General features: G+C 40.6%; 2 protein-coding genes across 3 annotated transcripts; one reads left to right on the top strand and one right to left on the bottom strand.

Moving 5' to 3' along the window:
- Positions 1-233: 233 nt before the first annotated feature.
- Positions 234-19,275, bottom strand: SCP2 (sterol carrier protein 2). Of its 2 annotated transcripts, none has more exons than XM_032118694.1 (16): positions 19,146-19,275; positions 16,897-16,951; positions 16,256-16,327; positions 15,634-15,765; positions 14,851-14,915; positions 13,708-13,834; positions 12,969-13,032; positions 12,606-12,692; positions 11,845-11,995; positions 10,927-11,074; positions 9,139-9,246; positions 7,152-7,305; positions 4,563-4,653; positions 3,840-3,969; positions 2,346-2,425; positions 234-1,127 (listed from the first exon to the last, which is right to left on the bottom strand). In XM_032118694.1, the coding sequence occupies exons 1-16, from the start codon at positions 19,185-19,187 to the stop codon at positions 1,032-1,034; spliced, it is 1,602 nt and encodes a 533-aa protein (XP_031974585.1). In that variant the 5' UTR covers positions 19,188-19,275; the 3' UTR covers positions 234-1,031. The 2 variants fall into 2 exon arrangements, with proteins under 2 accessions (XP_031974585.1, XP_031974584.1); XM_032118693.1 differs by having other exon boundaries at positions 4,563-4,656; positions 19,146-19,274.
- Positions 19,276-20,411: 1,136 nt separating this feature from the next.
- On the top strand, positions 20,412-27,128 carry ECHDC2 (enoyl-CoA hydratase domain containing 2). Its single transcript, XM_032118695.1, has 10 exons — positions 20,412-20,500; positions 21,889-21,956; positions 22,571-22,658; positions 22,972-23,058; positions 24,211-24,303; positions 24,882-24,938; positions 25,326-25,513; positions 25,958-26,008; positions 26,357-26,404; positions 26,867-27,128. The coding sequence occupies exons 2-10, from the start codon at positions 21,906-21,908 to the stop codon at positions 26,942-26,944; spliced, it is 741 nt and encodes a 246-aa protein (XP_031974586.1). The 5' UTR covers positions 20,412-20,500; positions 21,889-21,905; the 3' UTR covers positions 26,945-27,128.
- The last annotated feature ends 852 nt before the right edge of the window (positions 27,129-27,980 follow it).

Here is a 27,980-nt window from a genome sequence, read left to right as displayed (position 1 = left end):
GTTATTATTTTAGTTAAACCAGAGAAGTGAAAGTTTCAGTGTAAGTTCCTCAGCCATAGCCCACGTATGTGAGGATGTGAGATGTATCTGCTGGACTGAGATGAAGTTTATGGACCATCTACTAACAATGCCTGAGGAGGAAAAAGTGGATGTCTGCAGGTGTCCTGAATAAAACACTCCATTCGGTACATTAACATGAAATCCATGTTTATAATTTGACCAAGAGACACACAGAAGAACAGGAAAAGTATATTTAATTTTCTATTAAACTTCCAACCAGAATACATTTTCCCAAAACAGAACTTAAAGCTTTTACATTACTGACAAGAACGTCATCATGATCAACACCAGATTTTACCAGGAGAAAACAGGTAACATTTTGGTTGTACTCCCTCTCTGCTCTCCTGGGAAACCTCATCTGTTTTCAAGCTGAAGTATTATCAAATCCTGTGAACCTCACAGCAACATTCTAGTTCCTGCTTACTTCTGGGTATTTTATTTATTTTTTAATTCCAGAGTAGTAATAAGAAAAGTATCTTATAGCAAATTTCTAAAACCTATTCTAAAAAAATGTTGTTAGAGATCCCCTTTACAAGACCATTTTAATGTAAGCAGCAGCAAATTTTAGAGTGGAAGTCTGAAAGTATTCGTATGACCTGCTATTACAGCCTTTAAAAAATGCTACTCATTTCATTGATATGCCAAAACTATTTATAACTTTTCTCTCTTCCTTCCCAATTAACCTCAACAACAGTAAGCAGCCTAATTCAGCTCTAATTTTTACAAAATTGTCCATAGTGATTAGAACAAAAACTGTCACAAAGCCCCACCATGTATCATTTGTGTTAGTGCCTCAAGCTTAGCCATAGAGAAACTGATGGAAATTGTTAAGAGAATTAAGGTCTCTAACCACAGAATTTAGGTGAGAGAGGTCCAATCAAACCCAGCCTGTGCCATATTATTGATAATGTCTAGTTTCATTCTACTTTTTTGTCAAGAATATCAAGTACTGACTATTTACTCTACTGAGCTCAAAGTTTAGCTTTGCCTGGCTGAAGCTGTAGATTCTGAAGTTTCATTGCCATGCCCATGTTCCCAGAAATCTTCAATTTGCCTTGAAAGAATGCCTGAAAAGAAAGAAAGATTCTGTGAAATGCAATACAACATGTACTCCCAAATGCACCCTTCCAGATAGTTATGGGTTATTATGGATGAGCAGTTTGGTCATTCCAACAGTTCTGGCACACACCTCACATCCAGCACCAAATGCATTGTCCTACTGTAGAACAGTAAACCAAGGAAGTTGTATTTTTATTAATTTGTGATACCAGAGAGAATAAACTTGCTTGTTTATTGCTTGTTGTTCTGGAGCAGGCAGAACACCCCATGCTTTGGTGGCAACTGTTCATAGCAGACAAACTGATTATTTCAACTGCAAATAATAAAGCCACGGTGACAGTAGGTGCCACAACTGATTTCTTAGCTCAAATCCTCCTCAGCCTTAACTGGCTTTGTTCCTGATCAATTCAATTTTACATATCTTGTTTGTGAAGCAGACATGCAGAAAATTTGGATTTTTTCCTCCAGACCTTGTAAGAAGATGAACTGCATGCAGCAAAATATCCAAACTGTAGATGTAAAGCTGGCGTTGCTTCTGAATTTTCTACATGTATATTACAACATTTCTATAATGTGTTTTATCTTCAAATTTCTCCTAGACACATTTCAGTTTGCAAAATTTACCCCATGATTACTAGACTAAAATCTTGAAACAGTTACCCAGAGCATTCCAAATTTAGAAGCACAACACAGCAACTTGAAATTAACTTAAACGTCTGGTTTACTTGTACACTGTGACTGCTCTTGGCACACAGAGGAATAAAAAAAAAAAAGAAACCAATGAACCAAAAAACCCCCAAACCCCCCACCCAACAACAATAAATAATCACAGGCATTCAGTGCATGCTCACCTCAATTTCTACTTTTCAGCATCAAGATGACTCCTTACACTAATGTCAGCTATGAGGGTAAAGCCCTCAAAAGAGAGGACCACATTCCTTCTTTCTTATGGCATGTTGCAAAAACTGGACTGCCCCTCTTCTCTGCAAACCAAGCACTATTATATCTCCATCTGGGATATCACACAGGATACAGCCCTGCAGGATGTCTGAGATATGTCCCTGTCCTTCTTGATGAATCTCATTTTGGCTGATTTGTTCAGAGAACACCAAGAATTTTTCAGATCAGCCATCGCAGTTGGATGAAAACATTCAAATTATTTCAATTTAAACACATTCAAAACAAACCAGTCAGTCCCCTGATCATGTCATCTTTGCCCTACTTACTGTCTGAGGGTTCATTTTGCCAGTCATGAGTGCCAACAAATCAGTGTCAGCCATTGTGATTGTACAATCTGCCTTCTTATCTGCAAGACAGGAGTTGAATGAAGATTCAAACTGAGACCTGAAACAGTTATAGGAGCTACAACTACATGGAGCATCCCTTCATCCCACAGGTCAGCCAACGGTACCTGAAGTATGTACAAGTAAGAGACATTATAAAAATATCAGCAAGAGGCCACCCAAAGCCAATAGGCAGCTGGGCCACCTTGTAGCACAGACCACCCCAACACTGAAGAAAGATGGACCTTCCTGAAAAGTTAAGCAAATTAATTCCTTGAAAATAAATAATAATCTACTTGTAACCAGATAGAATGTTCATTGAAACACTGATAATCATCTTTGAGTTTTATCAAGCTTGTATTTACGAAGATCAGCTTGGAATAGATGAGTTTTCCCCTGTGACACTCTCTGAAGATATTCATTACTGACACTTCAGGCATTTCCTGCCCTCTCCTTCCATGGGAACAACATGTGCATTCTAAAAGCACTCATTTGAATTAATCCAAATACAAAAGTTTATAGGATCTTCTTACTAGAAATAAGCTGGAAAATTACTTTAATAAGCTCTGATATAAATACTGATGTGTGTACCAAAGGGCTAAAACCTGCACACATCTTTTCCTACACTCATCATTAAATTGAAATATTTGATAAATTGTTGTCCATGCAACAGAAGACTGTGGTTTTCTTTTTGTAATAACTTAGAACAATGAATTTCTGAACCAAATCCCCTGTCATGTTTTTAATTAAAAGGTCTGTGATGCAGGTTCATGGATATATGAGATTCTGAGGACTGACTCTTGTCTTTGGTTTTTTTTGGTTTTTTTTCATTACTAGGGTATGCGACTTCTGATTTGAGACAAGACATTTTCATGGCAAGGGTACAAATCCTGTGTTTTCAATATTTCTATGGGGTTCCCCAACACCACCCAGCCTGTATCTTATTTCTGCCTTTTTAAAAATGGAAGTTTATGCCAGCTGGTACAGCACTGAAACCAGTCAAGTTCTGTTGCTTAACTAGCTGCAGAGGAGAATTAACTTGACAAGGCAGACCAGTTTACTGCTTACCAGTGTCTCCAACAAAGCAACTGAAGAAACAGCTGCAAGTTACATTTCTGGCCAAAATTTTAAGAGGTGAGAACAAAAAAAGCCCAGAGGTTTAATTTTATTTTTTTTCCTTTCTGATTCCTGTGAAATCATGACAGATCTGCCTGTAGCCTCTAAAATACACAATTTTCTCTAGACAGATTCAGAGTAGATGATGTTTAGTTCTTGGTCTGAAACACCATGGATTAAAAGTGTCAATAATAAGAAAAGTTTAAAATTAAGATGCTCGACATCATTTTTGCTCAAGGTCACTACAGCTTAAACAGAATACGAGTCTATATTCATTAGTTTTATGTGTGTTCTGCAATGACATAATAAAAGAGCACTGACCTGAATTAACTGCCACAGAGCCTTTACCATTTTTCACATCTACTACCCAAGTTGCTTCTTTCCCACCAGGACCATCTTTTATTTTGAAGGCGAAGATTCCACCAATTTTCTTGACAAATTGCTCTCCTTCCTGTAATGACCATGGAATGAAAAAGTTAGTAATTTATTTCAACATAATTTTCTGATAGTATGGATTTAACAGAAGTAATTAAAAAACCTTCACCATTCCTACTAATATAAAAATATCTATTCCCCATTAGGCATCATTTAAACAGGCATCAAAAAATCTAAACAAACAAAAAACTCAAATTAAGATTGACTATCTATACTGAAATCTATTAAACTAAGAAAAAATACCACTGTCCTAATAGCCTTGTCCTGATACAAGTTTGACAAAATGGGATTTCTTCTTCTAATCACACTTTCAAAGCAAGCACCTAACACCAGACACAAGGTTTCCTTGGTTAGTTAGCAAGCTCCTTACATACAACCTAAACTTGCCTCCACTGAAATATCCTTATGCAGGTAGGAACTGTGTGGAAAAAAAGTAATTTAAAGTCATGTCACAGTGTAGAAAGTTTTCTGTCAAAATCCAAATCTACAACATTTGTTTCAATGAGCAGTGCTGAAGAAGTGATGGATGCCAATACATTCCCATCAGGTTTCACACACATTCTGTTATGAATTAAAATCCTGTTGTAGGTAAAAGAAGTAGTCAGGTACCTCTTGGAGCCTCTTTTCAATCTCTTTGAAGACCAGATGTGACTTAAATCCATCAACAGCTGCACTGACAGGCACAGCCACAATATGGCCGCTACTGAAATGAAAAACCCATTAATTTAAACACTTTAAATCACATTTTCAAATTATCAAATTTCAAATTATCAAAATATTTCAACATCTTCAAATTATCGTGAATAGGCCTAACACCAGCAAGAAACATTTTAGCAGTATAAAGCAACTCTGGTATCAGAGTGAAGTTTGGTCTCTTGACAGCTTGAATTACAATTGCTCCAGGTATCTGTGTATTCTGAGTGTATGAACTGAAGATTAATTTTATAATGAAAGTAAATCATTAATCTTATTCCTGATACTCTGGAGCAATCACCCTGCATGGCCTGATAGCAGCATGGAGACCAATTCTTCTTTTCTGCAGGGGCACACAGAGCTGAAGTACAGATAAATGCTCAAAGAAATGGCAATTCAAGCAGCAGGAGGAATAAGTTTACAGCTATTACCGTCTCTTGGCAGCAGAGTCCAACACTGTGGTCAGTGACAGAATTGCTCAAGAAGTGTTGCTGGAACTTACTGGGGTGGTATTGACACTGCTGTACAGATGTGTGACAGGGTAGCAAAAGTGGGCACTGTCTTGTCTGAAGGAGACAGATTCATCTTGCTAATAAACCAAGGCTGTACCAACAGGATGCAAAACCGTAAGGTTAAGAAAAAGCCACCAAACAAAAAGCAGAACTGTTTCAAAAACTAATGCAAAATGGATCAAGACCTGCTGCCTTGATGCACATTTTACCAGCTATTCCTGAAGCCACAGGCTTGATCTGGAACCAGTGATTAATTGTATGTACCTTGCTGTAGGAAACTGGTGTGAAGGACCTTCACAAACATGGAGTGTCACCACCTTTCCCTTAATTACACAATGCACATCATAATTCGGTTATGTAAGGGGTGTCTGAGCACATCAGCCACACTGTTCCATTCCCAAGTCTGACATACATTAGTGCAACTCTGTGCATCAGGGATCTCCCACACAGAGCCTCTGGGAGAACTAAAAGGTTTTAAGCTTCTCTAGTGTAAGATGAAATGAGTATTGCTAAGATTTCTCTGGGTTGAGTTGTACTTAAGAAAATATTTTAAAAATTCTAAGCACCAGTGAAGGTGAAATGAACCACAGTAAATTAGACTTAAGTTTCTTCAGGAGAAATATTATCTGTACATGAAAATCTCCCTGACAGGAAGGACTACTTCAGCAGCACCTCAAGGCTGATGATACAAAAATAGCATCAGTTTTTCTGTTCCACAAGGTGACAGTATTTTTAAAGACAAAGCTCAAAGCAATGCAAAAAGGTGTACACCCTGTAACAGTCTTTTCCACTCAGATTTAAAACTGTACCAACACCCACTGACAAGTTTTGTGAGCATGTTTGAAGAGAATCCATGAGAAGACATATTTTTCCTCTATCTTTTCTCGCACATAGTACAACTTCTTAGGGATTACAAAAGAGACAGAATTACCAGCCCTGACACTACAAAAAGTCACCACTGCAGCCCTTCAAAGTTTAGTGGCTTCTCTTACCACCTCTTCCACAGATTATATTGCCACCTCACAGGAATTGCATGGGTTCAGCTGACACAGATGTTAGAAATAGCTGAGCTGGGAGGGAGGGATATGTTTTTTCTGAAAGGCCAGTGTATGATAAATTCTGCTATTCACAGGTTTTCAGAGAAAAAAAAAAGTACTAGCACCGAGCTTTAAAAGCCATAATGCCCACAATAAGTAGGTCAATCTTTCTAAGGAAAGCTGAAAGTGAAAACCTAAAGGGAACTGTATTGTAAAAGTCTCTCCTGAAATACTAGTATAATACAAATGCTAAGTGTTTTCTCTCAATTCCTGTCCATTCCAGCAAAGAACTACAGCAGATGCAGCGACCTTCACAGCAGAGCTGACTCTGAAACAGGCTACAATTGCAAGTGCAAACTCTGTAGCCAGGACTGGGCAAGTAACACACCTGAATTTTAAGGAATTGCAGTATCACATGAAACAGGGCTGAAAGCAACCCTTCGTAGAGCTAAATTACTAACAATTTTAGCAGTGAAAGAAGTCGTTTCTCTGTTCCCATCGATGTCTTGCTGGTTTTGGCAAATCCCTAGTTTCAATTAATTAATTTTAATGCGGCCTGTTTTGTTCTTGGAATGGTTTTTGTTCGGTGGCTTTTTTCCTCTGAACATTACTCTTCCTTACAATCACATGAGCCATTTTTACAAGCCAGTTTGAGCTTTCCAATAACTCTCAGTGCACAATGTAACTCACAGCGTGTGAGTTACAACCTCGGTACAGACCTGTAGGTACCCAAGAGTTACAAGTGCCGGGTGTTTTAGTTTACAGCTCAATCTCTTCCTTGCGCAATAACCCTACAATAACTAAGTTTTGAGGACCCAAGGAGCAGGACAGCCAGGCTCAGCCAGCAGCGCTGTGTGCTGCGCGCAGCCCAGAGGAGCGCTCCGGAAGGCCTGGCGGCGCAGCCCGCGGACCCCCCCGTGCCGGAGCGCCGCCGGTGTGTCCCAGCCGCGGCTCACCTGCGCTCCCGCGGGAAGCCCATCCTGAGGAGCGTCACGACCACGGCGCCGCCGATGCCCAGGTTGTGCTGCAGCGCGACCTTCGCCCCCGGCACCTGCCGCCGCCCGGCCAGCCCGCGCAGCTGCCAGCAGAGCTCCGCGCACTGCGCCAGCCCTGAAACATCGAGCGCAGAGCGCGCCGTCAGCCGGGACACGCCGAGAGAGCACGGGAATGGGAGCTGAGAAATTTCTAGGGATCGGAGCTGCCAGGAATGCACTGTATTTCCTTGGGAAACCTAAAGGAAGGGAAACTCCTTTTCTTCGCAACCCTGACACTCCCTGATTATGTTTACCCTCGGTCTCCCCCCACTATGCCATCGCTTTTTCTGCAGTCAGGCTCCAGTCCCACCGCACACACAGAATCACAAAGTTAATTAAGTTGGAAAAGAGCTCCAAGATCATCGAGTCCAACCTATGACCAAGCACCAAGCTTGTCAACTACACCGTAGCACTGAGTGCCGTGGCCAGTCTTTCCTTCAGCACCGCACCATCTCCCCGGGCAGCCCACCCCGTATTTAATCAGCCTTTCTGTGTAGAAATTCCTCTTGATGTCCAGCCTAAACCTCCCCTAGCATGGCTTGAGGCTATGTCCTCTCATCCTGTCTCTAGGTGTCTGGGTTCCAACCCTTCTTCAGGAAGTTGTAGAGAGTGAGAAGGTCCCCCCCGAGCCTCCTTTCCTCCAGGCTGAGCCCCCCAGCTGCCTCAGCCACTCCTCACAGGATTTGTGCTCCAGACCTTTCCCCAGCTGCATTGCCCTTCTCTGGACATCCCTCACACATTTCTCGTTTCCCCCATTCCCTTCCTCTCCCTTCCCCTGGACAACTGCACAGGTCTTCGGAGAAGGCAGACAAGGAACCTGCATTTCATGCACCAAATTCTACACGTTGTCAGCTGAAACATTACAAAGAGGAGGAGTTAAGGAGTTTTAAAATTCCAGTCATAGATGAGCATGAACAGGTTTCATTCATATTCCCTCAGCCTCAAGGAGAGAGAGTGTGTACTGTGGTACAGCCTGGCCTGGAATGGTTTGCATATTTAAGAGGATTTATATGACCCTTGTTTAGCATATAACTGGCCTCAAGACTGTTTCCAAGGGAAATGAAGCTGACAGGCTGGAGAGCTGTAATTTTTTGCATTTTACTAACTCTTCCTCCATCCCATGGCAATGGAGAAGCAAGAATGCCAGTAACTACCTCTGCTTATATCACTGTGTAACTGACAAAAATTAACACAAACCTGGCAGTGCAATACTCCATCCTCTTACAGATACCCACAGTCTCATTTATCTGGAACCCTTTTTTCCCCAAAGTTTCCTAACACTTCCCCCTGCCCCTAACTGCATATTATAACTCACTGTTACAACTGTTTAGATTGAGATTTGGTATTTCACAAGGTTTCATCTTCTCCCGTTTTCTGACAACTTCTCATTTCCAAACGAGGAAGGTGAATTATCTTCACAAATCCAAACACATTTTATGCAAGAGCCAACTCATTTAGAAACAAACACAGCAGGTTAAAGGAAAAAAACCCAAAAAATCAAACAAAACAAGGGAAAACCTATGTTGCTTGGAAATGGTGACCAAGTGAGCTTCTGTTATAAACATCACATAAATATTTTGACATCCAAGACTTAAAAAATTGGCTTCTACTACAGCTAACAATGGTACAGGCTATTCAGAGGCAGTAAAAATCTCCAAAACCAGAATTTTAAAGGATGACATCATATTAGAATAGTTATTCAAATACTATTCAGAAGTTGTACTATTGAGCAATTTTTTAGAAAAGGTTAAGCTGTGCCAACCTGCCCCAACACTTGGATTATTTGGAAATAAAACTGGGAAGAAGCTTTGAGGCCCTCACATTTCAAGCCTGAGTGGGAAGCACCTGCATGCTCAAGAGCTGTATCTCCTATCTAATGGGTGTGAGTAAATGAAATGGTTTTGCATACCTGTGGCACCAAGAGGATGTCCCTTGGAAATCAAGCCACCACTGGGATTAATAACCCATTTTCCTCCATAAGTATTGTCTCCTCTGTCGATCAGGTCACATGCTCTTCCTATAAAACAGTATTTATGTAAGAAAAATGTTCTTTTTTTATTTGTGATTTTTCAACTCTGCAGTAACTTACCAGGGATGCTGTGTGTCAGTCAAACCCTAGGATTTTTTATTTATTAGTGATTTTTCAACTCTGCAGTAACTTACCAAAGATGCTGTGTGTCAGTCAAACCCTAGGAAATGTTACAGCTCATATTTTGCAAAGAGCAGACTGAAATTAGCCAAACTACATTAATGAGACTGGCTTATACCACTGGAGAAAGCATAACATGGAAGAGAAGCACTTGGTACAAAATTGTTTTTTAATTTGCAGTTCAATTGTTCTGTTGGTATATACAGCATTATGATATAATCAGTATAATGAAGCTATTTATATTTTGTTCATGAAACTACAGTGATAACTATGGTTTTTGTTAATTGTAATTTGTGACCCCCAGGACTTGAAGGTTGAACACCAAGTTGAACACAAGCCCTTGCCACAAAGGCAACTAATGGTAACTTGGGCTGTACATTAAGATAGTAAATAACACCACTCAGACTAAGGCTTAGAACTATTTAGCTTTCCAGACTACAGGCAGTTCTCCCTTTTAACCAGGTTCTGACTCATTTATTCTTGTACCAGCTTCTTCAGCCTACATTATGAACACTGAAGTCTAAAAGAGATCTGTCATGGTTCCATGGTGCCGTTAAATGAGAATACCAGTTAGTCTTGCACACCTAAACCCACAGTGGTTTATGTCATTTCATTAATCTTTATGCCTAATTAGTCTATCATTCCAAGATAAGTTTCATATACTATTAAGGCCAGACTGCCTAAGGATTGTGAGAACTGCACTATGAAATTACCAAGCACAAGACTAATTATTTAAATAGACAAGTAGCACCAGGATTATTCTGCATCAATTAAAGGAACAAAGCTAAAGAGCTTCATGTACCTGTTTAAATATGTCAAACATTTACCAGTTTTGCTGCAGATACCATAAAAACACAGCAAAAATGACAGTAGAAAGCAAACATTCAAAGGCAAATATCTGAAGACCTACAAACACGTAGGTAGTCTTCCTGGAGTTCCATCAATGTGTCTGTTTCAGTAAGAAAGCTCAGACTTAATACACCACCTAGTGCCAGAACATGGTATTTTCTCACATTAGTTAAAAACAAATCAGAGAAAAATTATATCAGATGATAAGCTATGCAAAGCAAGAATATATTTAGATTTTAAATATATCATGAAGTGAAAGAGCAGTTCAATGCATTATTTATTTGAAATCAATCAAAAAACTCTTCAGCAGAAAATTTCAATGGTTTGAGTTACATACACAGAGCTAAACTCCACTGCCATTTAACCTGTTGTAAATCCTGCAAATTCAATGACATTAAACTAATGTGGACAGATTGAGCATTGTTATACAGTTGTCTTTAGATGCACACTGACAATGTGCCAACAACTCTGAGGCAAAGATGTTTCAAAGATCAGTGACTTGCTAAGGCCCTCCACAGGCAATTCTTGTCCCATTTTTATCTCCTTAGAAGGAAATATATAAATGGAAGGAAATCCTGGGGTAGGTAAGAGTATAGGCCTAAAAAGGGGGAGTAATACTGAGATCACAGGAGTCCTTAATTTGGGTATTTTTAGTGCTTTCCATTTTAATATAATGATGGTTTCCATTGCTGCTATTACCTTCTGGACACAATCCCAGAGCTTCATAGGTGATGAGCTCATTGACTGAGAAGCAGTCATGAAGTTCGATCACATCAACATCTGTAGGTTTCAGACCTGCTTTTTCAAAACATTTTTGTGCAGCTCTTTTAGTCATATCATAGCCAACCTGAAAAAAAGAAATTCTACATTAAAATATCATTACAGAAATATAGCTCACAGTTTTATTTCTACACTTCATTTCAAATGTGTTTCTATAGATCCTGTCAGTGAAATTAACCTGTAGGAGATGGTATTCTGATTTATTTTAATGCATCACGTACCCGAGTTTGATATTCCTACAATAAAAATTATCTAGAAAGAAATAATACATTCTAAGGCTTATTGTTGGCAGGCAAAAGCTTTCTGGGAAATATCCTCTATTTCTTCAACCTTGCTCACAAGCCAAATTGTTCCTTTGCATGACTCAGACAACAGCCTTGAAACAAATCCTCAAAATGTCTTGTTACCTTTTTCTATGATCCACCTGATTGTTTTAAGTTTCATTACTATTATAAACAGAAAAATGAAAGACATTTTCTCTTGCTGTTCAAACTGTTTAAAAAATAGCCTGTAAATAATTTCTTGAAAACAAGATTTCTCATAGTCTGTTTATAATTTACTTACTGTCATTCCACAATCATACTCTTTGCTTATTCCATATCTGTCCAAATTAAATCAGTTTTATATTCACTACAAAGCATAATACATTTGTTCACTGACATGAAAATGTCTGCAGTATCATAAGGACTTACAGGTACTAAAAACAAACAAACAGACAAAACCTCCAAACCAAAAACAAACAAAAAACCCTCACAAAACACAACCTAAAATCATAAACAACAAAACTAAGAAAAACCACCCCAATGAGTACCAGGGAATACAGAATTGCAAACCTACCACCTTCATACAACTGTTATCTTCAAATGTGCTTGGATAATCAGTAACCATCACCTGGGCTACAATTTCCACAGCTTTTGGCTGCAACTTATGCCTTTTCACAAACTCCTCATTAGCCAAAATTGCAGCTGCAGCACCATTTGATGTTGGACTGATTGGAAGAAAAATAATGATGTTATTGTTCTAAATTAGTAATGTCAATCTTCATTAGATTGTTGATCTTCCATAGATTTATCTTCAAATACAAACCGAAAAAACAACGAAAAAAACCCACTTTCTTTGGCTGATACCACTGAAACTATAAGTTCCATCAGTGCTTACTGGACACTTTCAGTAATATTTATACCAGACATTTGAAAATCATGACATTGAAATAGAAATGTATCATTAAGGTTTTTCAATTTAGGAAAAATCAAAGCTTCTGCTTGGCTATAAACATATATAAACACATATACACCCTCCAAAAGCACATAGGAAAGGTTGAAGAGAAGAATTAACACTGAGCAACGGATGCACATTAGTAAAAGACACAGAATGACATAAGAACCCCAAGGCAAAAAACTTATTTCAGCTCACTGTATTACACTGAGAGCAATTATCTAGTGCTTGGGCATGACAGTTTCCACATTTGTTTTATTTATAAAAGGTTTTACTTAAAGCAACCTGTAAATTATAATTTACATACAAACAAACTTTTAGATGTCCTACCATATTGGTCTTAACATCAAGATCTATTTCACAATGCAAAGTCCTCTCCTTACCAGCACTGTAAGACAGTCAAGAAATCAAAAATTTTGCGAGAATGCAGAACTTCATCTAATGTGTACTCCTTTTGGAACTGGGAATACCTAAGGAAAACACAGAGATGCCATCTCAGATTGGGCAGTAGACATACTAACATCACACTGTTAGGCAGCTAGAGAGCTCTTTTTACAAAGTGTAAGACACTGGATAGAGATTTTATTTTTATATATTTATAGAATAATTTATTTATTTTCTCATTCCATAATAAAGAACATATGCTGAAAACATTCTGAACATATTCTAAAAATATTACTTTGTTGTGCATGAATTTTTTTTAACAACCAGGGATGTTCACTATAGAGGCAGGGTACATGACTCACGGGTTGTTGGTTGAATGGCTGTGGTTCTTCCACGCAATTCTCGCAAAGTATTCTGGATTTGTCCCTGATAAGGAGAAAGAAAGCTGTGTTGAAATACCTTGTTTACTCACACAGTGCTGACATAACAGTTTAAATATTGTGTCATAAGAATCTGACCTTTACAAGCATCTTTACAAAAGACACACACTGTTACAAAGGCTTTCCTTAGAACTCAATTGAAGTTTCATAATTAGATAAAGACTACTAAACATGGCTGAGTTTTAGCTGACAGAAGAGCCCAGTTGCACATTTAACACTTAAATAAAAACACAGAAAACCAAGTGCATTTTATTTGATGTATTATTATATTACTGAAACGTAAATACTCATTTTCCTATCAGTGCAAAACAGCTGCAGTGAAATACTAGAGTTTAAGTCTAAAATTTTTTCATATAATAGTCTAAAAGTTAGTGCAAATAAAAGATGCACACCAGGCCAGGCTGTTACCTTGGAGCCAATTCCCTTGCCTGGTGAGGGGTAGCAAACAGTAGCTGCCAAGTACTAGATATTAAATCAAATCACATACCCAACAGCTTTTGCCAAACAGTTCAGCCCCAAGCCCATCTACCTATCCTAAGGCACAGGGATAAAATGCAGGAAGTTATGCAACCTTAATGCTACCATTTTTTAAAAACAAAATCCCATTATTTTTAAATCACTTCATTAACAGAAAACAATGAAAAAAAAACATTTAACAGACCATATTTCTCCATATGTTCTTTGCCAGCGTTTGCAAACATCTGAGGTGCCACGGGAGCACTTGCTAGGCCGTATTTATTTATCATAATTTCCAAATGTTTGTCTATAGGATTAGTTCTGTCTGCAAACTGAAAACAGAAATACAAAGCAAGTGATCATTTCCTCTTCTTGCCAACATCACCACACAAGTGTCACAGATTTCAATCAGAGGTTTTTCCAATATTTTAACAATTCCCTGGGCAGTATGTTGCACTTCAGTGACATGTTTAGAAGTATTCCTACTTTTCCAGCTATAACAAGAGAATAAAGAAGCAGAAAATGCTTAACATTATACCTACCACACTGATTCATGGCAAGGATCACTGCTACATGATTTCTATCAGTCACTATTTTCAGCAGGGGACTTTTGGTATTTTTCACCTCACTTAAAATCCTACCGTTAATACAGTTTCAAATTACAAAATTAATACTGTATTAGTATTTTCAATTAAGCTTAGATGAAATACCATAATGCATGTGAAAAGATAACTCTTGCTCATTTTTATCACTTGCTAAATTTAACATTCTTCACCCAAACCTCTTGAATATATTATCAAATTTGGCAGTTCTGTAGTTAAATGACATACGGGCTCTAATATTGCTTGCCTTAAGGCAAAATACAAACAAACCCCCACACACTTCTCCAGTAAAAACAAATAAGAGTCAATAAACCCTTAGTTTCTGGGAGAGTGTGTTAACAGGTCACTTGAGTAAGCATCAGGCCAGAAGACCCAGATTCTTTCTTTGACTTGCTGCGTTGGTTGAGAAAAATGCTTCAACTACTCAAAGCTCCAATATTTTATCTGATACTTTCCTTTTTCCCCTTTTTTAACCCAGCCTTTAACATAATCTAGGCAAAATACAAAAAACATGACACACAAATTTTGCATGGAATGTTTTAGAATTGACTTTTGTAGTATGTCATAGCTGCCATCAGAATCACAAAACTCATTAAAAGATTCTGTGGATCAAAAGAATGGTTTTCTTTGTCATCATCTACAGTACCACAATACAGCAACTGGTATTATTAAGAATACATCTCAGAGAATGAGGAAGTGTCTCTCATCTACAAACACAAAACATACCAAGTGTTTCAGACACTTACACCTGAAGCAAGAGATCCTTTTGCCATCCTCTCAAAGCCGAGTGCCAGAACACAGTCTGCCAAACCTTAAAATAAAATTTGTGGCTATTTAAAGCACAATGTGATTATAAATGACTCTATGTACTAGCAACTTTCCAATACAAGATATGTACACAAGCACCTACCAGCTGCTCTTCCTTCCTTCTTCATTGTTGAAAGAGAGTCAAATTAAGATGGACAAGATATTGATACAAACATATTGATACTTAAGAATGATAGATCACTACAGGGTTGAGGTTTATTTTTAACTGTCTGACAGTAACTATCACAGACAACCAAGCATTTATGTCTCAGCTACAAATACTAGAACAATCATACACAGTGTTACTATAGTTCTCATAACAGAAACATCAGCATCTGAGTGCAAGAAAGTATCCTAGTCCACCAAGGAACTGCAAAAACAGAGGAAATACTCATCTGCCAGTTCAAAGCATAGTCTGTCAAGTCTGCTCTCTCCCCTCCTTTCCAAAAATGTATCAGTTAAACACTTGTATTAACTTCAAGTTTAAAAGAAAAGAAAAAAGCTTTCTAGCAGATTCTTCTATTCATCCTGCAGAATCTAGTGCCTGCAGTACTATAATGCAACTTGTTCTGCACTCCTCCAAACAATTATTCCAAACACTTAACTGGCAGTACTGACTAGGTTCATACAGCTTATGATACAGGAAAAGACATGTACATCCATATACACCATCCTGCTGTACCCCAGAAAATCTCTTAGGTGCACAGAGCAAAACAGCTCACCTCCTTCTACAAGCTGTCTGGCCATGAACAAAGCAGTGGATCCAGTAGCACAGTTGTTGTTAACATTAATGATGGGAATGCCAGTTAGACCCAGACCATGGTAGATTGCCCTCTGCCCACAGGTTGAGTCACCTTCAGATAAAAACACAACATTAAAATAAGGTACAAACTCACAAAAAGAAATCCTGCCATGTGTGTGCAGTGCTACCAATTAAACTGTAAACTTGAACTTCTGAACTGTCACCTTGAGTATGGCTCTCAGGCATCCAGAGTAAAGAACCTCAGAAACAAGATGAAACTCCTCAGATTTTAAAACCAGAAGTTGGTCCTGTCTCTGTTTCACAGGCTGTGAACCAAAGGGACATAACTGGACTGGACAGAGGGGTCTTAGAGGTGTGGCTTGGAAGCTGCTCTAGGTATCATAGCAGACTGACCCTACTTCAATTGCCACAATACAGTCATTAATAGAGAACCAGAAGGAAAGTAAATGGAAAACTCTCTTTGGAATGAAAATAGATTTCCCTTTAATAGAAAACTTATTGATGGCATTTCTCATGCTTTATCCACACAGATGTCTGCAACTGTCACAGAAGTCACATCCCAATCAAACAACATTACTCACCATAAACATAACCCACACACGCCTGCTTCACTGCTGAATAAGGAATCCCAGCATCAGCTAAAGCTGCCTGGCCTAAAAAAATGGTTTAAAAGTTGGAAAAAAAGTTTAAAATTGAAGGGGGGAAAAAAAGAGCAGCTCTCACAACCATAACATGCAAACCTTTAGTAGTATGTATGATTCCTGCATTCACAAATGAGTTGTAGAAATTCCTTATTATATGGTGCAAATGGTAACATACTCTTGTACCTCATAAGGACAATTTCATACTCATATGGACAATTTCACAGTATTTTGAGTTCTGAACAAGCTTCTTTATCAGAAAATTTCATTCAGTCAATTCTGTATTCATGTACCAAGGTTCTTCATCCCAGTGAGAGTATGCTTTGAATAATATAGGTAAGTATTAAATTATTTAAGTGCACAATCCAATTTTAAGCCATCCTGCTGACTTCAGGCTGGAAAGGCTGACCTGGACAGGTCAGTTATGGATTTTGTGACAGTAGTCTGAGTTTTAAATCTGCTTTTTATATGTATTGATTTACTGAACAGTAGTTTTTCCTTCATATTTGTAATAAAAATACTGGCTGTAACACCTAAAATAAGGATCAGCAATCAAACAAAATGCTTTATTACTAAATTACCTGCTTCCGTAGCCATGTCAGGATAATCAGGGCTCTTCTCACTAGGCTTTGAAAACTGGCATGAGAAAAGGAAGAAGAACAAGCCAAGAATAAATCACAGTGAGATTTAATTTATCTTTTCCTCAAATTGGTATATTTAAAAGCTTTCTATTTAATTTAGAAATCAGTTTTTAATAATGAAAATGATGTAATTTAATTAACCCAAAAGTGCATGCACAAAATCTTTACAATTCCCAAGTGCTGCTGCCAGACCCTGCGATGGCTAAAAAGAGAAGATTGTGTAACTTTATGGAGCTGAGGGCCATTTTTGGTCAGGGTTAAAGAAGATCCATGACTATGGAGATGGACAATAATCCTGTCCAAAGCCTGTGGGTGGAACAGAGACTAACTGTCATCTTCACTGATTCATCATAAAACATGACATAATATTCACTGAGGCTTTGATAAGTACTTCCTTGCCACTTTCTTTTGTTATACTTCTATTTATAACAAGAAATTGTTTGTTCTTTGTACAGAATTTATCATACCTTACTCCTCACAATTGGAGTAGAGGTGGCATTTCTATTTTCTTTGCAGTGTGACTCATTAGAGACCACCAGAAGTACATGTGGTTTGCATTTTACATCACTAACAGAAAGGGTCACTGCTAAAAGAAGTCCTCAAGCTAACTACTTATAATCCCACAAATTATTTGACGTCCCCTGTGAGTATATAAAAGTTAACTTGCTGCCTCCTTCTGCTTATCCCTCTGACTACAGTCATTTGCACAACTTAGCTGTACTTTCTGCAGTGCCTCCTTTTGTTAATTTAGACAGAGAACCTACACAGCAAAGGTCATAAGAAAAAAAACAGTTGGTGAGTTGATCATTGAAGTCTGTAAGAGTGATTGATACTGCTTTGGCTAACAGAGAGAAGAAGAGAATACTGACAATTCCACAAGTTATGCTCAACTGGTAACTGAGATGATCCACTTCTGAAAATGAGGAGCACTGTGGACCTGACAATTACACACACAGGAAACGTGGACTGTTGTTTTGAGAAGATTTAACAAATTTTAGCAGCCATTACATCATTAATATTAATCAAATAGAAGCAATACAGTCCTAAAAGATTTCACAGTAAAATACTTAAGATGCAATATGGTGTCTGAGAGGTTTTACTTGTCCCTTACATGAGGACATCACAAGTGAGCTTAATAACTTCTACAACTACATTCTGTGATCCAGTCCAATAAACACAATTAACAGAATTGTCTTTAACCTTTTAATTCCTCCCCTATCACATCACATGCTGGAGAAATACCCATGCAGCAACAAGACAAAAAGTTATTATTTAAAAGGTGGCCAGGGGGACGAGTTTCTGACTACTCTGGCAAATATCAAAGTTGTCTTTAGATTCATCTACCAAGACAAAAATGGGTCCTTTAGCTTATGTTCCTCTTTGAAAATCATAAAATCGTTTACGTTTGAAAAGACCTTTAAGATCAAGTCCAACTGCTACCCCAGCACTGCCAAATCCAGCATTAAATCACGCCCCTACGGGAACATCTTCGTGTCTTTTAAGTTCCCTCGGGGATGGTGATTCCACCACTGCCCTGGGCTGCCTGTTCGTGGGTTTGACAACTCTTTCGGTGAAGGAATTTTACTTAATTCAAATTCTAACTTTAAACATGCCTTGTGGAAACTTGAAGCCAATTCCTCTTGTCCCATCACTCGCTACCTGGGAGAAAAGCCCCACTCCCACCTGGCTACAGCCTGCTCCCGGGGAGCTGTGGAGGAGCTGAGCGGGGCGAACTGTGCGCTCACAACCCGAAGGCCAGGAACAGAAACGCCCAGGAGAGACCCTGCAGGGCCCCTGCCCTCCCTGAGCCCCGGGACGGGCGCTGGGCCAGCGGCTGCGGGGACACAGGGACACTGTGCCCGCTGCAGGGCTGGCGTATCGACCGGCTCTGTGGAGAACCACGTTCACCTTGGCCGGGGTCCGCCTCCCTCACACACCGAGTGAGGCTGAACTTTGCGCGGAGCCGCTCGCTGCCGCCCGGGCCGGAACCACACGGCTCTGCCAGTGCCCTCCTGAGGTGCCAGCGCGTCCCGTGAGGGGCTTCAGCCGCACCGGGGAGGGCGCAGGCGGCTCCCGCAGCACCTCCCCATCAGCGCCGACAGGGGACAGCCGGGGAGCGCCGCCGAGGCCGGGCCCGCGCGGGCCGCGTCCCCCCGCGCACACACGGGTGCCAGGGAGGGCAGCGGTACCTTGGTCATGCCGACGCCCACCACGAACACCCGGCTCTGCATGATGGCGATGAAAGCGGAACAGCCTCTCCTCTTGCTGCTGCCGCCGCGTTCCGCGAGCCCTCAGCGATGCCGGGGGCGGGGCCAGATTGGCGGGGCCGGAGCGAGCGGCCGGGGAGAGGCACAATCGCCCCGCCCCTTAAAGGCGCAGCGCCCCCCGTGCGACGCCGGCTGGGTTGTGCCTGTCCGTAGCACAGCCATGGCCAGTCCTACAAACATCCCTGCTTATCCCTCTGAATTCCCTCAGCCTGAGGATTATCAGACGTTTTTCCAAAGCGGAGGTGCAATGAACCTACTGTTTTCTCTTCGGGTCTAGAGAAGGGCAGCGAAGACGGGGAAGGGTCTGGAGCACAAGCCCTGTGAGGAGCTGCTGAGGGAGGTGGAGGGGCTCAGGCTGGAGAAAAGGACGCTCAGGGGGGACCTTCCCGCTCTCCACAACTCCCTGACAGGAGGGTGCAGCCGGGGGGGGTCGGGCTCTGCTCCCATGAAACAAGGGACAGGATGAGAGAAATGGCCTAAAGTCGCACCAGAGGAGATTTAGGTTGGACATTACGAAGAATATCTTCACCGAAAGGGTGATTAGATATTGGAATGGGCTACTCAGGGAGGTGGTGGAGTCACCGTCCCTGGAGGTGTTTAAATAAAGACTAGATGTGGCACTCAGTGCCATGGTCTAGGGGACAAGGTGGTGACCAGTCATAGGCTGGAGCTGATGATCTCAGAGGTCTTTTCCAACCTAATTGATCCTGTGATTCTGTAATTCTTTTCCTACAGAGACGTCTTCAGGACGGACACTCGACGAGATAATTCTCTTTTCCTGAAATGCTTCTTGTTACCTACAGATGGGTTTACAGTAAAAGCTGAACATCTGACCCTTCATCAACTCACGCTTCCAGGTGTCCATCCCCTTCCCTCACTCTGCCATCCTTGAGGATCTCCACGGCTCGAGCACAATGGAAATCACCTCCTGCCTTTCACAGATACCCCGGCGGCAGCCGGTGTCAACTTCAGCCAAGCTTCTGGCGGTGCTGTTTGTGACAGCGACCTTATTTCCCACCGCACGGCTCCGCACTTGTTAGCAACCCTGCCCCTGCAGGGGGGTGTGTGAGCGCTGCTGACTTCCCCCGTCGGCGGCCGTTCCCCCTCGGAGGCGGAGCCCGGCCCAGCCCGTCCCGGGCGGAGGGGGCCCGTTCGAGCAGCGGCCATGCTGCGGCTGTGGCGGGCGGTGCCCGCGGCGCTGAGCGGGGCGCGGGGCCGGGCGGGCGCGGCCGGGGCGCGGCGGAGCGCGGAGGTGCTGCTGAGCGCGGCCGGCGGCGGTGAGTGCCGGGACTCGGAGTGCGGCTCTGGTTCTGCCAGGTCCTCCTGGAAACAGCTCCGCGCCCGGCCTGGCGTGAGCGGGGCCGTGTGTTCCCAGCACGGCGCTGCCCGAGCCGGGGTGACAGCCCTGCAGAGCCCGGGGCGCTCACTGTTGTTTTGCTTTCAGTTGTGCCTTGATACTTATTTTCAAGAACGCTGCTGCCGAATGAATCTCTAGATACTTTTTTTAAAAAGTTATGTGTGCAGAAGAGCTCAACGCAAGAAGTTCCGGTTTGCATACTTTAGATTTTTCTAACAGCAATAACGTACAGTGATAAAGGTAGGACAGGACCTGGGCATGCCTGTGCACATTTATACATGAGAGCCACGAAGCAGTTTCAGGTTTGGTTCAGATGGCCAATGGATTTACTTTTTGTGTAACCCTTGCAAGAGTTTATAATCAGTTCTTGGTATTTTGCTGGTTACAAAGACATTAAGTAGTTACCAGCTGTGAATTCCTTTGTTGGTGCTCGCTGTCACTTGTGTCTCCGTTTCAATGTGACGTCTCTGGTTCAGCAGCTGGCCACTGACATAGGCACAGGGATAGACAAGAGACCTCCCAGCAGGGCACAAAGACCAAGCAAAGCCGGTGCCAGATACAGCTGTGCACCTATAGCCCAGCAACAGCATCTTCCAATGTTCACGCCTGGGAAGTGAGCAGAAGTCCAGCCAAGGAAATGGGAGATGTTTTTTCTCCCCAAAGCATACAGAAGGCATTAGATAATAATTTACAAATCACATGTGCAAAGGAGAAGCCGGTAGATGTTGTGGGTTTATTTTTCTGCTTGGACTTGGGAACTTGGAGTGGAGTCCTTTCTGCTGATGAGCTTATAATATTGAAATTAAATGGAGCTGCAATTTCAAAATGGTTCTGGAACATGAACTGAGGGTGGCTTGTCTGTGCTGTTCTCATGCAAACAGCAATCCCAAGAGGATGGTTTCCTTCATTAAGGAACGTACTTGAACACAGTAAAAAAACTAAATTAAGTAACATTCAAAAGAGAAACCTAAGATGGATCGTTTGGGTTTTGGTTTGTTGTTTGGGGTTTTTTCCCCACTTCTGCAGTGATTCTAAGTTACATGTTCTTGGATGTCCTACTCATTTTTTAAAAGACTGCTTACTCATAGTCTTCTACAGTGCTACTGTATTTTACAGTTGTTCTGCATAACTGGGTTTTGTAGACATGGTGTGCCACCTCTGCTTTTAAAATTACTGATTGTTTTAGAATATAACTTATATGCATTTTCAGGAAGGAGAAGATGCAGCATATGCAGATATTATTCCCAGTTAAATTACTGTGTCAGAGAACTAAATGAAGTATAACTGAAATTGTCTCCTATTACTAAGGTATTGCTGAAATCTTAATGAACCGACCCCACGCAAGAAATTCACTGGGAAAAGTATTTGTAAATGAAGTGAGTATGGGCCTTGCCTGTGAGTGTGTTTGGAACCATGATCAATAACTAACTGCAATGAGAATAGTTGTGGGAAATCTAAAAAAAAATCTTATCTCATGATGAAGGGCAGTGGGAGATGGCATTGGGGCAAGGCAGGTGAACCTGGAGAAAAACAGGATATAATAGCTACTGCAGTAACCTCAGATGTGGACAGAGATATTTGGGTTATTTAAGTTAGCTAATTTAAGTTAATTTATTGAAGTTAACTCAGATGCAAGTTAATGTCCTTACAACAAAAGCATACTCGTTGTCACACCATAGCAGGTGATCTGTTGAAGGATGACACATCCTGGAGAAAGTTTGGCTCATGGCTGGACAGGAAGGGAAGTTTTAGGTACAGCAAAAGTCCATCTCTGAGTGGAAGGAAAAAAGCGATGGGGAAATGTGTCATTCTGAGTTTGTCATGGAAAAACCTGCAGGTTCCACTTACATGATTTCCATGAATTTCCTGGAACCTTCAGGGAAAAAAACCCCCACTTCTATCATAGATTTGGAGCTTGCTATGATTTAGGTGTATATACACATCCATATGCCTAAAGCTGTTCTTCTCATCTGCACTCCCTCCCTCGTAGCTGTTCAGTGCCCTGGAACAGCTGCGCTTCGATGAGGAGGTGCGTGTGGTGGTGTTCAAGAGCGAGGTGAAAGGAGTGTTCTGTGCAGGTGAGTAGCAAAGACACTGCAAACTATTCTCAAAAAATGTGGTGGCTCTTAAGGCTGTGTGCTGATCAGATCATGCAGAAAAGCAGTTGGAAATGAGTGCTAAGAAAAATTAAAATAAATCTGTCAAAAGGGCACAGAGGAGCACCCCCATCAGTGCTGCAAGCCCAAATGTCCACACTCCAACTTCCACAGACGTTACTTAACTGGAGTGCTGTATTTCAAGACTTTTTAAATGGCTTGTTCTCTGAGAGGAACAGGAGGGAACAGTTCAGATGTCTTTTCCTGGATTCTGACTTTTTTCTCCTTTATTTAGGAGCAGACTTAAAGGAACGTGCAAAGATGGATGATGCAGAAGTTGGAGAGTTTGTTAGAAGACTGAGAAATCTCATGGATGAAATAGGTAAAGGATTATCTCAGTTGGAAAATTTATCCTAAACCACCTGTAGTGAAACATTTAGAAACACTCTAGGAGGGGATGACTAGCAGATATTCCACCTAGGAGTAGCTTTCCAAATGGCTTCAGCTTATGCCTAAAACAAATATCCAATTAGAATTAAATACCAACTCCAAGGGCAAGATGCATTTCAAATCCACAACAAAGCACGTACACACCTATGTAATAAATACCTGCTCTGAGAAAGCATTTGTTTATTCCACATTTCTGTGGAATCCTTGGCAGGCAGTGCTGTGTTGGTTGTCCCACCTCCAGTACATGCTCAGAAACACTCATAATACGGCAGGGACCTAATAACATGGATTTGAATCTATGAATGGATTTGCTAAATGGATCTGTGAAATGTCAGGGGGGTTTGTATCTACAGCACCCCCCACCTCCCATTTCTTTTTCTTTGCAAAAGGAATATGGACTTCTGCAATTAATTTTCTTCCCCTACTAATGAGTTATTCTGCTCTCACTAGAGAGAAATACCAAAGTGAAATCTGTCTAAAATACCAATCAGAATTGGAATTTCAAAAAAATAAAATTTTTTTTTGAAAAATCACAGGAGCAGTCAGAGGGGTGGTTACAGCAGAGAACTAGCTCAGGTCTGAAGTTTGCACCCAGCTGCTTGAGTATCTAAGAAAAGTATCAAGAGCTAATCTCCAGATACATCAAGTTCCTCACTATGAGGTAACATAGTTCAACAGTGTTTACTGTTCCTGTTTTCAGGAGCCTTGGATAACAAAAGCACCACAAAAACTCATCCTTGTGACAGGGCCTAGGGATGGTGTCTCTTCCTTGGCTGTTTAACTGCAACAGGTGAATATTCATGTCATAAATTTGCAAGGAGAGAATTCATCCTGTTTTGCATTGCAGTTACTTTGTGTTTGCAAGCTTCTTTGCATGGAAGAAGCATGTTCTGCATTCTTACAAAGAAGGGAGAAGTGCAAGAAGATCATTTTTACTGTTTCAAGACCAAAAGTTTGTGGCAGAAGAAAACGAGTTCTTGAGCAATTTTGAACTAAAAGCTTTAGAATTTCAGGTTTTAAATTCCAGAACCGTGTGAAACAGAACTTCTGGAACACAACTGTGCAATCTGTGCTCTCTCTGTAGCTGCCCTGCCTGTGCCCACGATTGCTGCAATTGATGGCTACGCCTTGGGTGGTGGATTAGAGCTGGCCCTGGCCTGTGACCTTCGAGTAGCAGGTTTGTGTTGCTCAGTGTAGCAATCTCCTGGTAATTGACCGTTTTTTAAAGAGAACTTACATAACAGTGGTTTGTTAATGGAATCCAGAAGCTTGAGAGGAACTTAAACAGTAGGCATTTGTCCAGAAATGGTGACATTCAGTTACTATTTGGAAAGTAGTTCCTATGCTTAAAAAGCAAAGGCTGTTTTTAGATAAGGTTAGGATTCCTTTAGAAAACTATTTAGAATTAAACAGTTACTGTAACTTAGTACTGTATCAGCACTTTGGCTAGATCTAACCTTCTTAACTTAAATCGTTTTGGGCTGGAAGACTTCCTTCTTCTGTTTCCACACTTCCATCCATTACATTTTATCTAGTAGGGACCAAAGGTTCATTTTTCTAGCTAAAATTGCTACATTGGGGTCAACTTGAAATGGACATTGATTAAGTACTGTAGTATTCAGACTTTCTGGCTATCTGGAGAAATGGAGTTACAGTTCAGCATTGGCAGTTTTATTGATCAGTTCAGTATGGAAAACTGAAAAAGTTGTTATACAAATCAAAATGTAGCAAACCCTACATTTATTTTTTTAATAGCTTCATCAGCTAAAATGGGCCTTATTGAGACCACACGAGGACTTCTGCCTGGAGCAGGTAACCTTCTTTACATCTTAACCTTCATTAAGCCTTCATAAATATTCATTAAATCTCACCTTCTCAGCTGTATTGTAAATATTTTTCCATTAGAGCACTTGAAGTGTTCTGAATGTAAATTAGAAGCAGCATCTTACAGTCACACAAGAGATTTATGAATCAGGAGTTCTGTTTCAGACTTGCTCTGAATTTAGTCCCTTTACACCTTTTTTATCAAAATACTGAAGCCTTTCAGAAGCCTCCAAAAGTGTTGATATATTCAGCCAGTAGTTATTAAAGAAACATATGATCCCCTTGCTTTTTAAGCCCCCTGGTTTTGTAAGGAGACAAAATATTACAGGGGCATTTGTCAGAAATAGAAGATGATGTTTTCCCTGTTGTCCTAAGGTGGAACCCAGCGCCTGCCCAGATGTGTTGGAATAGGTCTTGCAAAGGAACTCATTTTCACTGGTAGACAGATTGATGGAGAACAGGCCTTCTCCATGGGGTTGGTAAATCACTCAGTGCCACAGAACAGCGAGGGAGATGCAGCTTACCAGAGAGCTTTAACTTTGGCTAAAGAAATCCTGCCCCAGGTAAGTGCATTGTTCATGGGACCAATGTGTAGACGGTGTTTGTGCTTCCCTTAAGACAGAGCAAACAAACACCTGAAATTCCTTTCTCTGAAACACTGAAGTCTTGGTTCCTGGTCTTTAAGTCTCTTAAGTCTGTCCCTTATCGTGAATGCAGTTTCTGTAGGAACAAGCATTAACATCCAGTTCCTTAACCCACAGGACAGTTTCACCCCCCAGCTGCAGCCACGCAGACCCGCAGGACACGCTGAAACCTCACACTGTGTACATCTGTGAACTGCAGACAACACCAAATTGATTTTTTAAAATAGTTATTACCTTACTGCAAATTTCTGCAGACTAAAGTGTCATTTGGAGCTATGATAATAATACAATTCATCTATTATGAATTCATGTGAATTTTAATTATTTAAAATATTTGTTATCGGTTTTTTTTTTTTAATAAAGGCACCATTTGCTGTGAAAATGGGAAAACTGGCAATAAACAAAGGAATGGAGGTAATAATTCTTTTTTTTTAAATACTGAAGTGACTGAAAAGATGAGCAGCTCTTAAAAATTACTACAGTAAAAATGTTTAGAACAGATGAGTTATAAAAATCTTTCTATATATTTAGCATTTAAAACCATTTCAGAGATTTAAAAATTTTTCTTTAAAGATAAAATTAATATGGCAGGATTTTTTTTTTCTACAGATGCTAACACTGTAGTTCTAATGTTGGAGTGAAGATCACTTACTATGACTGACTGATTGACAGTGACTGAGTGCTCTCATTGATTTGAGAGCTATAAAGTAGCTTTGAGGGCTGTACTCCAGACAAATCTCACACCTTTCCTCTCCTTCCCAGGTTGACATTGCATCAGGGATGGCTATTGAGGGGATGTGTTATGCCCAGGTAAGTTGCCTACAGAATTAATTCCTGAAAGGAACAACTGTATGTTAGTTATAGAATGAGCTTTATAAGTGGTGTCAGTTCAATAAATTCAAAACAATTCCTTCTGTAGTTCTTTGCAGCAAATTTTGAGATCATGCACCTTCCTCAGCTAATGGAACAATACAGTGTATTACAGTATTACATATAATGGGTCTGTCAGTGCATTTTAAGATGGTGAAGTATGAAGATTATGGAAAACTGTTTTCCTATATAGTTTTATGGTCTTTGTCTTAGATGCTTTGCTTGTGAGTTACAGTACAACCTCTTTTTTCCTAATTGCAAAACATGGAACTTTGTATATCACTGAAAGAAAAGCAATCTTTGTCTTAGACTATTACTGCTAAATTACTCAGGACTTAAAAACACATGAGACTTGTAAATGGAAAACATACCTCTTTCTTTTCTTTTTTTTTTCTAATGCAGAATATTCCCACCAAAGATCGTCAGGAAGGGATGGCTGCCTTCAGAGAGAAGCGACCACCTCGGTTCACTGGCAAATAACACCTCCTTCTTCCCCTTGAAGCTTTGGAGATAAAGCAGGACTGAAGAGGATCCACTGATTCTTAGGATTATTTTTGACTCCATTCTGTGCACTTAACTCCTTGCCTTGGACTGCATTTCTAACTACTCCCCTGGATCACTTTTCCGTACAAACCTCCAAATAAAGATTTAACTTTGTACCTGATCTTTAAAGCATGTTCATCTGAAGTCAGTGGTTATGGCTCTCACACAGATGTCAAGTAAGGAATATGGAGAAGCTTTGGCTCAGCATAAGCAAATTTAAAAGGGCAGAAAACATACATCTAAACAGGAAAAACAAACACTGGAGAGAAATTCAATTTATAAAGATGTGTCAGTGCTCTTCCAACTGCTTTGACAGAACAAGCAGTACTAGCACAGAGCAGTGGCCCTTCAGCCCAGCTCTGCTGTGGGTAGTGCAGCACTGACTCACTGCAGCCACCTGAACTCACCTCCCTTTGGAACCAGTGCTTGAGAAAACACAGCACCTGTATGTGCACAGATACACAAGGCCATCACATCAGTCTATGCCAGACACCCTGGGCACATCATCCCTCTGTCACCTGTTTTCCTCTGCTGCCTGACTGGAAGTTGAGGTTATTTTCTCCCTCTGCTTTGAGTTTCTCCAGCACTAAAACATGCCACACACTTTAGCTCTGCAGCATCTTATTTCCCTAGACTGGGGCTTTCAAGCAAAAGTGAATTAGTCAGCAAATGTGGCTTTAGGAAATGCTTTATAGGTTATCAAAGTAAGACTCACAAAATGTGGCTTACCACATTGGAACTTCATGCTATGATATTATCAAAGCAAACCACAGTTTCACTTGTGCCAAAAGTGTGTGGGAACCTTACCAAATTATACACATACAAATTTTCTGTGTAAAGATCTGCAAAGGTAATGGAGAGTCAGGATCTTCAGCCTTTGCAAAAGATGGCAAATGCCACAGGTGGAACACAAAGTTTAAAAGTTGCTTCCAGAATTATTCTACCCTGGCAGAAACTCCTGAAGCTGCACAGG

The sequence above is a fragment of the Corvus moneduloides genome, chromosome 9 (assembly GCF_009650955.1).
Source record: "Corvus moneduloides isolate bCorMon1 chromosome 9, bCorMon1.pri, whole genome shotgun sequence".
NCBI classification, from domain to species: Eukaryota; Metazoa; Chordata; class Aves; order Passeriformes; family Corvidae; genus Corvus; species Corvus moneduloides.
Note: the sequence above shows the minus strand (reverse complement) of the source record. Positions and strands in the feature narration are given on the sequence as shown.

Excerpts from the sequence above, each read along its gene's own strand:
- SCP2 (XM_032118693.1), bottom strand. The coding sequence starts at position 19,187 with ATGCAGAGCCGGGTGTTCGTGGTGGGCGTCGGCATGACCAAG. Across the intron at positions 7,306-9,138 it reads ACATCCTCTTGGTGCCACAG|GGCTGGCGCAGTGCGCGGAG; the intron begins GTATGCAAAACC and ends TCGATGTTTCAG. Across the intron at positions 3,970-4,562 it reads TTGAAAAGAGGCTCCAAGAG|GAAGGAGAGCAATTTGTCAA; the intron begins GTACCTGACTAC and ends TGGTCATTACAG.
- ECHDC2 (XM_032118695.1), top strand. The coding sequence starts at position 21,906 with ATGAACCGACCCCACGCAAGAAATTCACTGGGAAAAGTATTTGTAAAT. Across the intron at positions 24,304-24,881 it reads CTGTGACCTTCGAGTAGCAG|CTTCATCAGCTAAAATGGGC; the intron begins GTTTGTGTTGCT and ends TTTTTTTAATAG. Across the intron at positions 26,009-26,356 it reads CAATAAACAAAGGAATGGAG|GTTGACATTGCATCAGGGAT; the intron begins GTAATAATTCTT and ends TCTCCTTCCCAG.